A 16,334-nucleotide genomic window follows, 5' to 3' on the forward strand; every position below is an offset into this window, starting at 1 on the left:
ACTTACTACAGATTTTTTGTTATAAATTTGAGTACATGAATTATGTAATTTGTAAAATGATGCTGTAGTGGAGACCTTGCTACAACACTATTAAAAAGCTTTCCTTTTTGTGAGATGAGGTTTGTAGAGTAGTGAGATTCTTTCATATGTTGAATCTTCCTGATGATGGGAATGCTGGGGTGATGTATCTCACTGTGAGCTGGTACTTGGCTATTTGCATAACATGGCAGTTCTGTATATTCTTTTGGCTAACTGTAAATATAAATGTTTCATAATAGCTTAGTTGAATTTTTGAGGTACAGCTGTTTGTGTGAGATTAGAAAAAAGTTTATTTCTAAGAACTTGTAAAAAAAAGTATTTTCAATAAAATTCCCTACCTCACCTCTATTGTGCAGAAATGATCCCATTTTCCTATGTTTAATTTTCCCAGCCTCATTAGTATACACTAAGATCCCCTTTCAGTTCTTGGCAAAACATTGCTAGTTGTCATCAAATCACTCAAATAATGGAATGCTGGAAAGTCTGAAGTCTTAGTTGTTTTTCCTTCATTTCCATTATATTGATCAGGTATTTGGTACCTGAAAAGCAGATTGCAGACATTTTGTACCATTTTAAGCTGTTCCTTCTCTCTACCTTGGGGGCAGAGCCTGTGCACAGTAGTAACAGTGTGTAGTGCCTGGCCAGATGTGGTGGTGGAGGGGTTTTTCATTATTATTTCTCATTTCAGCAATGAGGAGAGGGGTGACAATGCTGCACCATGCCTTCTTCCTAAGACCTTGTGGGGTAGGGTTCCCAATCCTTGTTTTGCAGGGAAGGTGATTGGACAAATACTTTTTTTGCTTTCTTTATTTTGATGTAAATGCACATAAGCATAATCGGTTCTAAAAATTAATTTCTTGAGCCTTGTAAGTTATGCCAGACTGAACTAGCTAGTTAATTCCTCCTTTCTCTGAAAGGCTTAACTCCTTACACCTGAAAGAGATAAATGAGTGCCAGGAGTCTTCTCTCCCATTGCTACTGGGAATGATTGTTTCTCTGGCTTCTGACGTGGATATAACAAATCCAAACTAAATTTATAACACTGAAACTCAGTGCTTGGATTTGATTCCCCTGTATTCTTGCACTTGTAACAGCAACGTTGGTGTTGCCATAGTTCAGACATTGTGTTCTTTGACAACACCTCTAGAATTTCTGAGCTGTGCCGTGGTGCAGGTCCCTGTGGGAAGGGAAAAAGGAGAGAAAAGGCCCTGGAGTGTGTCCTGGGGACCCTCCTTGGGCAAAGTCTGGTTGGCTGTGTGCAAGAACCAGAGGTTTGAAAGGACTGGTGTAGAAATGGCATCAGTTCCCACTGAGCTTTGTGGAATAGCACTAAATTTGAACCTAGATAATCTCAAGAGACTCGTGTTTTCAGGGACCAGGCTCTGCCTTCTTGGAAAGAGAGGTAGAGGTGTGTATTTTTAGATGCAAATTTTTACATGCTACTGCTGGTAGTAGTTCAAGAGCAGTGTAACATAGCTGGGTTGGGCTGCCTGTGGCCCCTCCCTTCTGAGACGGGAGCCTTGGCTCTGTTCCCGTGTGAGAGGAACACTGGGTACCCCTGCAGTCATACCAGGGCAGGGCTGGATCTTCAGCTGCTGAAATTGAAGTTCCAAATCTCGAGGGAACCTGCAGTCACAGCAAGTGCTCGGCAGGCTGCATGCACTGTAATGGGTCCTTACAGGTTTCAGAAAGGAAGGCTGTAGTCTTTAAAGCAGCAAGGCTTGCCCTGCTCCAACACTATAAGTAATGAAGCAAAGTGTGAACCTGATCACTGAGTCACTCGGTCTCATGAAAAAAAAACATTTTCAGGATTTCACACCCTTTCCCCTTGTTACATTGGACATCTGTAATTAGGCACCTGGATTTTGGTATGAAAATCTCTGATCTCCTCAAGTAAGAAATATGCAAATTTATACTTGTTTGTAGATTACTCCACCAGAGCAGCTCAGCCAAGTGCCCCAAGGCTCCCCAGACTAACACAGGGCTTGGTTTAGCTGGGCCCTGAGCTCTACTGCAAGCACAGCTCTGATTAAACTGAAATACCTTTGTTGCAAGTGCTGGCCTTAAACTGCCACCTCATTCTTGAAGTCTGGTTAAACAAAAGCAAAAATGTGCTTTCACATTTTGATTAAAAACTCAGGTTCAAGTTTTACAAACCTCTAATGACTATTTTCAGTGTAATTAACTGGATTAAACACGACAAATTGCAAATAACTGGTAACCATAATATTGGAGAACTCTAACAAGAGATGTTAATTATGCTTATAAGGTATGCATAAGAAGGGGGGTTTGTAATGCTGACCTTTTTTAAATTAGTTCTATATTCTACAGCATTCCCATTCTTTCCTTGCTTATGACTCTCATCTCAGTTTCATTTCATGCTAAATAAACCCTCATGTTTACTTTGCAGCTTTTTTGAAGACTCTACCTTAATCTGAGAAGAATTAGTACACATCATGGAATTATGTACATCCCACTAGAGCTCGCATGCCCGGGCTCCTGCCTTTACTCTGCAAGGTAATTTAATGTGAAGATACTTTAACATGATGTTGCCATGGATGTCTGGCATGAGCACCAACCAATATTCCTCAAAAAAGGACTGTTAACTGCTTGAACTTTGAAAATTATTACTGTGATGTTAGGATTTCTCTTATACTGGCATAATGTTCTGTCATTGTTATGTGACATTATACCTACAGAAACTATTAATAAAGAATTTTGCTAGAAGTACTGATTTCTCTTTGCTTTTATAAAGTCTAGACTTAACTCTGAAGTCAGGCTACTTGGAATAAAATAAAGTTTGAAAGCTATTTAAGATGTTTAGCACGCTGAGGAAAGTTGATTTTATATAACCAACCAAACTTTCCTATTTGTAAAACACAAATGTTCATGTTACTGCTGGCACTGAAATCAGGGTCTTGGCTTCTTGAGAGCTCAGCTCTGAGCAGTTGTAGGGCTGAGTTTTACTGCCTTTCTTCCTGGAGCCTGGGTGCTCACAAAGGCTAAAGATTTACCCCATTTTGATAGGAAGAAACCTTAACAAAAGGACATTCTAAATAATAATACCTGCTTTTTTAGCTTTATTAATACTTAATAATGCTTTTTAGATTTTATTTGATTTTGTGCAGTTAGTAGTAGCTAGTTTTACTAAGTGCAAAGACCATTGGAGTGCAGAGGAGCTCTGTTCCATGTCATCCAGTCACAGGTAATGCTCACTCAAGTGGTCACAGAAACACTTCAGGTTTTTAGTGAGTATCTGCACCCCATAGACACAGCAAGGAAGTCAGAGCCAGACTGCAGTGCTAGCAGTTACAGGACAACGGACAATGGGACAACTTCACCTATAAGAATTCAAACATAAAATCACTTCTACCATGTGGGAGCTTAAAGACTAGAGCATGTTGCCTGGAGTGGCTGTGGAGTCTCCATCCACAGTCCAAAGTCAATGGGGACAAGGGCCTGAGCAGCCTGCTTCAGTCAGCCCTGCTCTGAGCTGTGGGGCTGGACCAGAGCATCTCCAGACTCCCTTCCAACCTCAACCTTCAGAGACCTGAAAGTGCCCCAAAAATGCACTATTTAATTTAAAACAGGAAGTCCCATGGTTTAGATCATTATCTCTTGCAATTATCACCACAGTATCTTGTGACACAGGGCCTCACGAACACAAGGCTGATTTATGTATGTAAAAAAATTACTCACCAGCTAAAATTTGAAGTGCCCATCCAGTTAAACAAAAGGGCCCACCTGACTGAATAAAAACCTCAGTACATTTTATGCAGTTTTATTCCAGTGGGATCATCACACTCATTACTCATCTCCAAGCTGGAGTTACCTGCAGAGCTCTCTGCCCATAGCTTGTGTTCCATAGGATTTTACAGATTTTACCTTCCAGCTTACCTGGCCTGTCACATGCCAGTGACAGTGACTTTATTTTTCCTTTAAGTCTGTCCAGATAAAACACAACGTGGCCTTGTGTTCACAGTGAAGGACAGGCATTGCAGAACAGGCACTCTTTAATCACTGCTGCCTAATAACAGACTCCTTGAACACAACTGCTCTCCAGTATTTCTGCTGTCACGTTGAAGTCCAGTTCCTTCTGGTCTTTTTTTCACAAGTGAAAGTCTTTTCCATGGAAAATATATGCTCATTTGGCAAGAGTTTTGAAAAATTCACTGTCTTCCTTTCACAAAGGGATGGTCCAGCAACTGCAGAGCAGAAGGCCGTTCGTGTTGATCTCTGCATTGAAAGTTTCACAAATCAGTATATAAAATGAGTATGTGTGCTGTAATACAATTGTAAAAACCTAATTGTAAAATTATCCTTTTTATTATTATTGTTTCTCCATTCACTACTTATTTTTAGGGGTTTTTTTATAAAGCTGATAGAAAGGAAGGGAGGCTTGAAGGGAAAAGACTGATGGAATTTATGAATTATAAAACTGAAATATTTTATTATTAAAGAAATCATAACTTCTTCCCCTGAGTTCCTTGCAAGTCCTTGAATAATTCTGCTTATTTGGCTATTTCTGGTGCACTAAAAATGTATTTAAGAAATGTGATAATTATCTGTTGGAGCCTCTATCAATCAGGTTGTCCTGACATCTCTAATCAATATCATGCATTTTAAGAAGCCCATGGCTTTGTTTAAAACAAAACATCACAAAAATAATTCTTATAATGTGTGAATGCTATAGTGGTTTGGGGTTTTACAGAGAGAACTTTATGTTTCTAGTAAGTATTATGTTTCAAATAAGTATGTGTTTCCTGGACTGGCAGTGATAATAGATTTTTCCACTGCAGAAGACAAGAATTAAGTGAAAGCTCCTCCATTTAGAATACTGTCCTTAAAACAACTTGTCTGGCATAGACCAAACTCAAACAATGCTGGAACAGCAAAGCACAGCAAAGAAATTTATCAAATATTTTGTCCAAAACTCAACAGTGCCATGTCCCTTCATGAAAACTACAGTGAAAGTAAATTATAAGGCCTATAAAAAGAGAATCTGTGAGGGCTTTTTAATACCATTATAAAGAGTAAAGCTCTTTTATATATGCTTTTACCTAAAGGCTTTCCTGAAATGCTGGAAAGCCTATGGATCTACAATAAAGTCATGTGTACCATAACCTAAGCTCCCATGAGCCATCTCCAGAATACAAACCACCTGCATTTTCCCATTCATTCTGCAGTTGAAGGCCTCCCTACCTGGTTAAGCAGGCATGCACAAACTCCACGGCAGCACTGGAGAAGCGATCGGGCAGGGCCGGCATCAGCCCCCTGTGGGCCCCGATGTAGAACATGGCTGCCACCCTGTCCATGGAAGCCAGAGGGGGTTTGCCTGTTGCCATCTCGAACACAGTGCAGCCAACGCTCCAGATGTCAGATTTCCTGCCATAGCCAGACTCATTTATGACCTCTGGAGCCATCCAGTAGGGAGTGCCGTGCACGGACCGGAGCAGCTCGCTGCGGGTGCCGCTGAGGCTGGCCCAGGCCAGGCGCCTGGCACAGCCAAAGTCAATCAGCTTTATCACCCCGTTGGGCATGAGCATCACGTTATTGCCTTTGATGTCTCTGTGCACCACACAGTTGTCATGTAAATATGCAACCCCGTGTAGAATTTGCTTGGTGTATTTACACAGGACGACTTCTGGCAATGGACCGAAGCGATTCAGAATACTGGAAATGGAGCCACCAGGAACAAACTCCATGAATATGCTTAAAATGTTGTCTTCCAGGCAAGTTCCTAAATAAGTTACAATATTTACATGCTTCAGTGTCTTCAAAAGATCAACTTCTTCATGGAACTTCTGATACTCCTTTTCTGTAGTGAGTTGATCTGATGTATCCAGAACCACCTGTTTTACAGCTATTAATTGTCCCTGGCTTGTCAGACCGCAGTACACCTACAGTGAAACCAGCACTTATCAAAGCAAGACACAAGATAAAACTTGAGTATTTACTTACTTTAAATAGAATCTTTGTGTTTTTCATGTTTCACATGTCACTGTATAATCCAAAATATTTAACCATTTGTTGAATAGAACAACAGCTATTTTTGAGATAAAGTGTAGCTCAACAACAACCAACACATCTCAACATAACTTACTGTGCCATAGGCTCCCTTTCCAAGGACTTCTCCTCTTGTCCACATGATAGGATCTTTGGTAGCTAAATTGCTTCCTGGTAATTTAGTAGATTCGTCAAAGTTTAGAAGGCCATTTTCTTCATTTGAAGCCAAAAAGGCTTTACTGTAACTCTGCTTAAAAGATGATGGTCAGTGTGGGGAGAAGGCAGAGAGGAAAAGACAGGCTTCATTTGGTCCCCCCTTTTTTCATAAGGAGTAATTTTTCCTGGCATGACTTTGCTTTGTAGATTTTTATATATATAAATTGCTCAGGTCAATGATAGAATTGCTATATTAGGTAAGACTGTATAAATATTTTCAAGTATATATAACCAGAAAGTTACAGCATGACATCTTCCATTGACACCAAACAGAAAAGCACTGAAAAGAGCAGGATACACTCTGTTTTTTGTTCTTACAGGTATAGTTTACCAAGGCGAAGGGTGAATATGGCTACCATCATGCTCTAAGTAACACATGTAACACAATTCTGATGAAAATAACAGGACATGACTTGATGAAAATAACAGGAAGAAGAGACTGCTTCTGAAGGATGGGAAATAATTATCCCATCTAGCCATGGATCTCCCTGGGAGAAGTGAGAACAGAGCTATAATTGGCACCTGTGTCTGTAGAAGCACAAGGGAGTGTATCAATATGTAGTGAAAGGCATTTCCTTATAAATTTGTAATTTAAATAGACAAAGAGCTAACAGGACCAAGGAGAAGCACCTTAGTAGGTGAAGGCACACAGCTGACTTGGGGGCCAAAATCTGAGCTTTCTGAGTTCCAGGTTTTGACTAAGCATTAATTAAACAGGATAAGTCTGTCTGATAAACCAGTACTTGTGGTTCATACCTATAAAAGTATCTGGTTGCACTCAGAGATTCAAGGTTATTGCCCTTATGGATATACAAGACTATTTGTAGTGTCTTTTCATAATTCCTTAGCTGTCCAGATCCCCACCTCTTGCCTTGCTCAAAACCTTTTAATACAAGCTCTTTAATGAAAACAGCCTACTCTCTCTATTCACTACAATTTCTCAATTTATATAAGCTTTGGCAGCTATTCCTGTCATGCCCTAGTACTTTCTGGCTTGTGTCCTGACATGTAGCCTCTAACACAGATGTATTCAACAGAGCACTGGAAGAATTAACGGAAAGCTGGCCCCAGGAAAAACAACTTGATAAATCTCTTTAATGAGCACACATTTCCCATTTTTCATCCAAACTTGTGTGAAATATTGTAGCTATCATGCCACAACAAAATATCACTCAAATTATTTAGCAAGTTACAAGAAGAAATTACTTTTACCTTCTCTAGAGCACTATTGATTATTGCTCCATCTCCATTCATCATACTTCTCTCTTCTTCACTCTGTGTGTTTTCTATTTTAGAACATGTATTTTTTGTTCTTGAAGAGTTGGTGTCTTTTTCTTCAAGCATTAGCAATTCTTTGGCCAGACAACAAAGCAACTCATCAGTCACATCCTTAGTATCTGACCAGGAAGAAATATTTTGACTTGCCTGGAAACTGAAGCTTTTGGCATTTCTTGTCCAAATCACTGAAGGTTGAGTCAATTCATTTGCCAAACCACTGTTTTGAGGTGTGCTTGCCCAACTGTGATCTAATATTTCTGTAGGGGACTGACATTCCAGTCTATCTGAAAAGGGCAATTCACATTTCTTGACAGACTTGGAGTCTTTGTGTGATTGCAGGCCTTTGCCACCATCCATATCCCGCCTGCACTGGAGCACACAGAAGTTCTGCTCTGCAGTTACCAGCCTGCCACTTGGAGCAACACATTCTCTGCAGTCTTTATCACTGAACTGGAGATCCTGGCTGCAGGCAGCAGCTCTCTGATGGCTGGAATTATCCTGGCTGTCTAACAACTGCTCCAAAGAAACTTCTTTAATAGTTGATAGGTTTGAATTTGTAAACATTTCATTTTGCTTAGTTGACTGTGAAAGCTTTTCTAAAAATGTGAGCTCGTGATCCTCATCTCCATGAAACAATGTTGTGCTACTTGAGGTGTGTGTTTGAAAATCCAAGTCAGAAGTTGTTGCATTATCTTGGTCTGTGTTGCTGTCACTCAGCTTGGTCCTTCTGTCCTTTGTGATTAAATCTTTCTGCTTTTGTTTAGCACCAGGTATGGTTTTCTTTGGCTTGGAATGTGTTTTCTTTTTTCTGTGTCTGACTCCGCTTTTTTCTCCCTCTTTACTGCAGGTAGATCTGCAGGTGTAGCTCCCTGGTGGAGCAGAATAAACACTTTTATAAAACCTGTCCTCATGCTGATCAGGGTCTCGCATGCGGGAATAGACAGGAGTTCCAAACATTTCATAAATACCTGGGCCTTGGTCATCTGAATTTATTATTTTGAACATGTCAGTGTATTTCAGGTCTACAAACTCTGAAGCAGAGGATGCACGTGGTAGACAAAGTGGAGTAACATGTTTCTTTAAGATAGCTGAATTTTTGCAACTGCAGGAGCAACTTTGCTTTTTAATTTTCTGAGCACTCTGAGCAACATGGCCTTTGTCTCCCTGAGTGTTTTTTTTCTGACACTTCATGGAAGTCTCAGATTTCACTTTTGTCAGTTCCAAAGACGGAAAAATCTGACTCTTGGCATTTGATTTTGTGGTAACTTCATCAGAAGCAATTATTTCTTCAGATACTTTTATCTTGTTATTAATTTTAGATTTTGATGAATATTTATTTCTATTCATCTTCATTTTATTTTTGTCATTTTCTTTGTGAGCAAGAACATTGAGGCTCTGAGTAACATGAGGAGGCAAGGTACAGACAACACCCTTTTTTGTGGCAGGTTGTTCAGCAATGTGTGGTTCTCTGGCTGGCTCTTGTTCAGAGAGGGTAACATGAGCAACAGCTACAAGCTCCCTTTGGTCCTCTGAAGTTGCTCCTGACATTGCTTCTTTATCTATTTCAGATTCAGAGAGACAGGCTTGATTTTCTGACGGTTTTCCAGAAGGATCTTGTACCTCTACTCTAGGAATTACTGCAACTACAGAATTATCTTCTAAGGCTTGGTAGGCCTCTATCACTTCATTTCTACAGGAAGAATCTAAATCTTGATTGTAAAGCACAAAGTTGGCACTCTCAGCATCGTCCTGTGGTTTATGATCCAGAATCATCTCTGTAGCATTTTCTTCTTCCAGACCAGTGTTACAGCAATTCTCTGCTCTGTTTTGCTTATTGCCAGTTCTTGAGGCATGGCTGTTGCTGGACACTGTAAATATTGTCTGGGCTGTAAACATGCCACAGCTCACTAGAGCATTGCTTGAGCTCAAGTAGGGATGACTCTCATGCCAGAACCTGGCTTGGTTCAGATCATCAATGTTCTCACAAACCACTGAACACTGGAACTTCACCTGGTTCTTCTTCTCAGTGTGGATTGTTACATCAGCTTCCCTCCATTTTAAATGGCTTTGGATTTCTTCCTTCTTGTTGTTGGGGTACTTATCACAGTTATTAATGCTGAAGTAGTACAGGTCCTTCACAGGAGTGAACTTATCAGAAATTGTGGCCATGATCAATTCTGATGACTTTTCACCGTGCCCGTTTAATAAGTTGTCTAACTGATATTGATAAAATTTAGTAACTGGTTTTATAGGCCGAGGAATAGAATTAATAATATTTAAAATACATTTTATGTTTCTGCTTTCATTGACAATATCATCCTTTAGAAGAGGAAGATGAATTGTTCTTAGAAGCGGACATGTCAGTGGTGGCAAATGAAACTGTAATTTCCATAAAAAAACATTTATAATGTGCTACACCACAGACACAGGTAAAAACTGATCACTAAGAACCAAGTAGTCTTAAAGAAAAAAATATAAAATTATTATTCTTTTATATATTCCCACATTAAACCTATTATGAAGTATAATATCAGACTCCTGAGAAAATACATTATTTTTCTCACATTAATTGCATTAATTTTCTCAGATCCAAAACTATTTCTAAGTATTTCTTAGTACAGAAAGCAGGATCTTTTACTTTAAGGCACAAGTCATTCTCCATGATTTAAAAACAGTAAGTTTTGTCCACATGTACAAATCCTCTTGTCAGGTATTAACTCTGTCACTTGTGGCACTTCACATGTTTGCTACAGGAATTCAAAGGCTGGGCAGTGGCTTCATGTGCCAGAGTTCATCTCTTGCTGTGCACTCTCCCTGAATGAGAGCACCACTCAAATGCTGATATTTAAAGTCTTTTTATGTAACTTTCCAACGTGTGCTGACACCATTAATTATATTCCCAAAGGAACTAGAGCTCATGTTAGAAATTTTTCAAAAGGAAAACCAGACCATTATAACAGAATGCTATTGCATCTCTGGAGGAAACAATTCTAACAAATTATTTATAGACTTTAAGATACATTATATTAAATTTGAACATATAGATCCATAAACCATGTTAAGTGGCTACAGATTTAGCTCACAGTTTTAGGTACCCTGGAAGACAGCACAGTCTGCACTCGATTTGCAGTGAAGTGAAATGGGTAAAACCAGAGGCAGCTGCCACAGGAGTCTGTTGGGTCAGGGATGTGTTTTGCTATTCCTCCCTTCTCCCTATCAAAGTACCATGTACATTTGAAGGAGTACAGATCAGAGAAACTGAATACTTTGTTTGGACTATTCAGATGAACAGTGAGAAAGATTTTCTGAAAATAGCACTTCTGTCCTTTATTTTATAGGAAATGAATATTTTTATGCAGATGAATGCAATAGAAATAATCACACAGTCATCTGCTCTGTGTCATCACACTCTGTGTGAGTGCTCATTTGCATGTCTATATTCAACATCAGTTTGCAATCTGCAGAAAATTTCTGTTTGCATTCCAAGGGCAAACTGAGGTTTGAATATGCTGGGAAAAGCAATGTGTTGGTTTGAAATTCACAGTTCTGAAGGCTTTGTCCAGCCTGCATGGCATTAATATGAATGCTCAGTTTATCCCAAAGGATACACTTCTAGAAACCACCAGAGCCCGAGACATGAAATAAAGCTGTATTAAATCACACTGAAGTCAGCTAAATTATTTTTCTTAAATACTTCCCTCCATTTGAAATGGTTTTTTCCCATTACCCTTTTCATAATCCTGTGTCAGAACTCTTGCTCCTACTTCTATACTTCTCTTCACATTTTTCCTGTGATCAGCTGTATTCTGTGATGGGCCCACTGAAGTTTACATTTGATTCAAAGAGTTGATTCTTTTCTACAAAAGGTTATTAATTAAGGGCCAGATTCTCTTTTTTTCTAAATACAGTATATTTAAAGTGGTGTGAAGTATTGAGATGTAAAATTGTGAGCCTGCTTCTAGGTACAAAAGTTTTGTCTAATCTTATTTATACTTTCCACAAAATCTCATGTCAAGTATGTTTAATTCTAAAAGACTATTTTTTATTTGCTAACACAATAAATGTCACCAATCATCTAATATCAAGACCATTTTAGAATTCAGCTTCAATTTTAAATTACCATTTAAAAGAAGTGTTAGAGTTTTTGGCAAAACTAGACATCTAATTTAACAAATAGGATGCATATTTTAATTAATTTCCATGTTTCTAAAAGTTTTATATATTTTTGAACTTTCAATCTTTTATGTCCAGAAGTCCCTGATACAACATCTTACTGATTTGTTGATATAGACCTCAAGATTTGTTGACACACATATATATAATAAATGCAAAAATATTTCACATTCTTAAAAAAAAAAAACAAAAAAACCCAAACCACCCGAGACTAAGCAAACTACCTACACTACTTCTGTATTTCTACTTTTAAGATTTTGAAAGGATATAATACTTTTGCCAGTGATCATTTTATAGATAATATCCCCTTACCTCAGATTTCTTGTTCCTGGTTTTTATAATTGTTACATTTAACCCTTAAAAATAAAAATAATGAAATATGAATTTGATGTTCATAAACAGACAACAATTCACATTTATAAATTAATTTCAAATTGTAGTGTTCAGGGGGTCAAGGATGTGTCTCTGGTTGCAGGACTGTGTTATAAATCTGCAGTGCAGAAAAAAGTTGTAGGTTGAAATTTAATTGTGATACTGAACTTCACAATTCCATACTCCACAGAAAATAATAAAATACTATCATTTTAAAATATTTTGACACTAATAATTTAAAGACATACTGCTCAATTGTAGATGTTTGCTAACTACAGTATGTAGCTAATTAATATTGCCAGTATGAAGGAGAAAGATGTCCAGGTACTCCAGATACAGAGAATTACACTCCACATTTGTGACTCAGTTTCACTACACAGAGTACCAGAAATGGTGAAGTTTGTCATTGCTTCTCTTTATCTCCTTCATTCTGCAAACACACACAAGCTTATAATGAAAGAAGAGGGTTTACAATGCTGAAACCTTTCTGAAGACAGCAAAAGACATAAAGGTAATACAATAACCAATATATAATTTTATATAAAAGTTGTGACTTTTAAAATTGAACTTACTTCGTTGTATTTGTGCTTTTATTATCTGGAAAGTATCTAAATCCAAAAATGATGTTGAAATGTTAGATTCTGGGCATGAGTTCTGAAGGAGAAAGCTGAAGTCAAAGCCACATCCCCTGTTCTCTTTGTTTAAGAAAGGTAAGGCAGTGTGATGTCTCCCGGGTAATGCTATCTGACTCTTACTTGGAAAACACGCCCCTTGTTGGTCTGCCCGTGTTCTGGATGTTGGTGTGATTTGGCTAAAAGGCAAAACAAAAACAACCAAAATACAGAGCAAAAATAAGTGGAAGGAGCCAGTTCAAATAATCATATGGCTGACGAATAACGTGACCAAGAATTTTGCGAGATCCCAGAATGCCAAAGTATATTTTCTTTATTATCTGTGACGTTTTGACTCTTCCTGGAAATAGCAGACTGCAATGCAGAGATTGACTAAGAGTGAGAATTAATGACAAACAATGTTAACCAAGCAACAAGAGAAATGTAAAAACATATTATTCACCTTCCCCTTCTTGACAAAAATTGATTGCTTCCAGTGTGTGGTTTTTATGAATCATCACGAGAGTGTGTCAGAAGAGTTCTGAAGACCAGATGTGCCTTTGTTACCTACAAAATGTGCTATGGCCTGCCTGAAAAAACAGAGGCTGTGTGGACAAGCCTCAGTTTTCTGCCACCTGTTTTCTGAAGAATGAAAAATGTGGAAAAAGATAAATACTGTGTCTGAAAAGAGGTACAAAAGTACAGTCTAAGTTAATCTTAAAGCTGGATGCAAGATAATGGTCTGTGTTTGTAAGTCAAATAACCACATACCATGTTTTTTATTGTACCAAATAATTTGTTCACCTAATGCAATATCCTCCCTCCAGCAGTGACCAATAATTGGCAGTGGGAAGAGATAAACACTACACAACATATAGAGCTGTATATAATGTCTAGGAAATAATTTTCTTATTCAGACTGCTACCTTCTTTGTTCCCATTTGTGCATACCCAAGAGCCAATTAAATACTGATACTTCTTACCTGTTTTTTCCTAGAGCTTTGTCTGACTGATGCATTTCTTCCATTATACTGTCTGCATTCTGAAAAGCAACAACACTTCCACAACCTGCAGTAATACATCAATATTTGCATAAAGGCAGTTTAATTCTACAGTTTAATACATGGCAAATGCAGTTATTTTGGGGCATTAAAATATTATTATAAAGAAGTACAGAGAGTAACTATCAGGAAAAGAAACGAGCAAGTTACATTTGACTAATTTTCGTAATTTATTGAAATGAGAATGCATAGCTTTGAATTCTTTTTATTTTTTGGTAAGTTTATTAATTCAATGTATTATAAAAGCAAAAAACATCTTAAAAAGCCACTTACAGCTGAACTGTTCTCAGGAGAACAGAAATAGAAGACAAATATTGATAGAAATTTTACAGAAGTAGAACACTTAAAAATATGAAAAAAACCCCAAATCTCAGGCCTTTAAAAAGGTGGAAAGTAACTCCGAGTTTGATTTAGTATTTTTTTTATGGTTGCTAAGTTTTGACAAATAGCCAGATTTCAAGTTGTTACTGTAGTTTTCCAGCTTCAGATCTACATTTTACACTTTAAACACATAAGCTTTGGGTTAGACTACCTTTTTTGCTTTTCCTCTTATTTTGCTGGTTGTCAGACACACTGTCCTTAAATGTATTAATGCCCAGAAACCTGAAAACTGTTAATTGATTTCCAATTCACATATATGTGTATACACATATACAAATGTGTATGTATTATATATGCATATACAAATGCATATATGATGCATATATAACATACTTTATATTTCATTATTTAAGGGACAAAATAAGACCAAAACATTTTAAAAGTACTTGAAATTATTCCAAGTATTGTAATTTAGCATCTAATCCCTTTCCTGTGAATGCACAGAACCAAAGAGTTCAGCAAGTTTTTAGAGCTAAAACCGCAACATATGCCATGTTGAATTTGATTTGAAAGGGCTTTACTCTTAAATAGAAGATTGTAATGTACCTTTCCTATGACTAATCAGCAATAACTGTGGGAAAGGAGCTGGCTGTCACCCTCTTGGCCAATACAGCTGTGTGTGGCTAATACTGACCCTGATAAGTCATCACTGTTCTTGGCTGTGGTGAGTGCGCTGGGAGCTGTTCATCATTCTAAAACCCTCTTTTCCAAGATTAAACTCCAACTCTAACAATGCCATAAGATAACAGTAGTGTAAACAACACATAACAATCCCAAAGTGCAGACTCGTAGAAAAGAAACATGAGAGGGTTAAGTAAAAGGATTGGGAGTTTTGAAATTCTAGAAAGCTAATACTTAGAAGAAAATTAATCCCAGTTAATAGTTTTGATGGAGTTGAGAGTCTTCCTGAAAAACATAAAGAACTTCAGTTTTTCAAGTGACAAGAATACAAATCAAAGACAGTAAAATTAGTTATAGAGGTAGCTATAGAAGCCAGCACTCTTGTTGTCTCACAGTAAAGGCCAGATAATCCATTACAATGCTCAATCCCATTATGTTTGCCTGTCAAGAGTCAGATGGTGAACTTCTACGAGCTTCCCAAATTTTTTTGGACACAAAAAACCCCTTCAAAATAATAACTGAGAACGTTCTGTAAAAGGCAGAATCTTAAAAACCTTACCTGCTTCTTCAGCAGCGAAAAGTGAAAGAGGCACAGCAACCCAAAGGGAAATTACAGAGCATTTTTAGCTCGCAGCTGCCTTCCTTAGCTGGCCAGCGAGGAATTCGACGACAATTCCCCACACTTTGGTTTTATTTTCGGCTGTTTGGCGGGGTGCGGAGCACACAGGAGCCATTGCCGAGGCAGGCTGCTCTGAGGCGCTCCAGCTCGGCCGGGCTGTTGAGTTTACACCGTGTCGCCCCGGTAACCCCCTCACCCCGGGGAATTCGGCTGGCAGCAGTTTAATTCAAAGAGCAGCAGCGACCTATGAAAACACACACAGCCGGGCTCAATGGCAGCACTTTAGGCCCCAATCACAAGTTCTCTCAAACCATCTACACAAACAATTTTTATCTTACGTTTACTTCTGTTTATGCTTTTAGTACCTGCTATGTTTCCACGTCATTTTTACTTCGCACTCAGTCCTCTCACGAGTAATTGCAATCTCCTTTCTAGCTGCAAATTTTAAGGATATTTCCTCTTCTTCATTAAGTAACAGACTTAGACAGAATAAACAGACAAGACAGAATAAAAGAGATATACTAGGCTCAAGCTGAGTTAAAAGGGTGTTTAAGGGAGCTGCTTTGCTGGATGCCAGAAAGATTTGTCGCCGTCCCCTGGGTGACACAAGCGACGGGGAAGGCTTTGGATTAGGCCGGGACAGGGACACCAGTCCTGGGGGACACCTCAGCCCCCGGCTGGCTGACAAGGGCTGTGCACATCTGAGGGAGCCATTCTCGACTCCCGCTGATGAAGCCGGAGAATCTGTGGGAGATTCGCGCCGGTGTGAGGGGCTGCAGCCAGCCGGGAAGGAGAGAGGCGGGGCGGGGAGCCCGGGGAGGCAGGAGCCGGGCTGTGGTTGACTGTGAGGGAGCCCAGGAGGGACGCGTTGTGAGGGAAAAGCAGGTTCTGAGGGAGCCCAGGATGGACGGGCTGTGAGGGAGGTGCAGGCTCTGAGGAGGCACCGCCCTCCACCACG

At 38.9% G+C, this 16,334-nt stretch overlaps 2 protein-coding genes across 10 annotated transcripts in view; one reads left to right on the forward strand and one right to left on the reverse strand.

Annotated features, from left to right (window-relative positions):
- Positions 1–2,766, forward strand: part of CCNT2 (cyclin T2) — a 25,902-nt gene extending 23,136 nt beyond the window's left edge. For 5 of the 8 annotated variants that reach the window (XM_014870821.2, XM_014870819.2, XM_088168366.1 and 2 more), the window contains one exon: positions 1–2,766. This exon is cut by the window's left edge. Coding sequence is in view for 1 of the 8 variants with exons in the window: in XM_088168368.1 (XP_088024494.1) it covers positions 2,450–2,472 (23 nt within the window). In the remaining 7 variants the exon portion in view is untranslated. The other 3 variants (XR_015804920.1, XM_014870818.2, XM_088168368.1) reach the window with 1 other exon arrangement.
- Positions 1–16,194, reverse strand: part of MAP3K19 (mitogen-activated protein kinase kinase kinase 19) — a 16,796-nt gene extending 602 nt beyond the window's left edge. The window contains exons 1-9 of one of the 2 annotated variants that reach the window (XM_088168365.1): positions 15,742–16,194; positions 15,317–15,620; positions 13,678–13,736; positions 12,657–12,895; positions 12,025–12,068; positions 7,474–9,918; positions 6,143–6,292; positions 5,242–5,939; positions 1–4,275 (exon numbers count right to left, since the gene is read on the reverse strand). The exon at positions 1–4,275 is cut by the window's left edge and continues 602 nt beyond it. In XM_088168365.1, the coding sequence (XP_088024491.1) occupies positions 4,209–4,275; positions 5,242–5,939; positions 6,143–6,292; positions 7,474–9,918; positions 12,025–12,068; positions 12,657–12,895; positions 13,678–13,721 (3,687 nt within the window). In that variant the 5' untranslated portion in view covers positions 13,722–13,736; positions 15,317–15,620; positions 15,742–16,194 and the 3' untranslated portion in view covers positions 1–4,208. Of the gene's footprint in view, positions 4,276–5,241; positions 5,940–6,142; positions 6,293–7,473; positions 9,919–12,024; positions 12,069–12,656; positions 12,896–13,677; positions 13,763–15,316; positions 15,621–15,741 lie in introns of both variants that reach the window. The other variant, XM_088168364.1, reaches the window with a different exon arrangement.
- Positions 16,195–16,334: the final 140 nt, after the last annotated feature.

This window comes from Sturnus vulgaris, chromosome 7 (genome assembly GCF_052056855.1).
Source record: "Sturnus vulgaris isolate bStuVul1 chromosome 7, bStuVul1.hap1, whole genome shotgun sequence".
NCBI lineage: Eukaryota > Metazoa > Chordata > Aves > Passeriformes > Sturnidae > Sturnus > Sturnus vulgaris.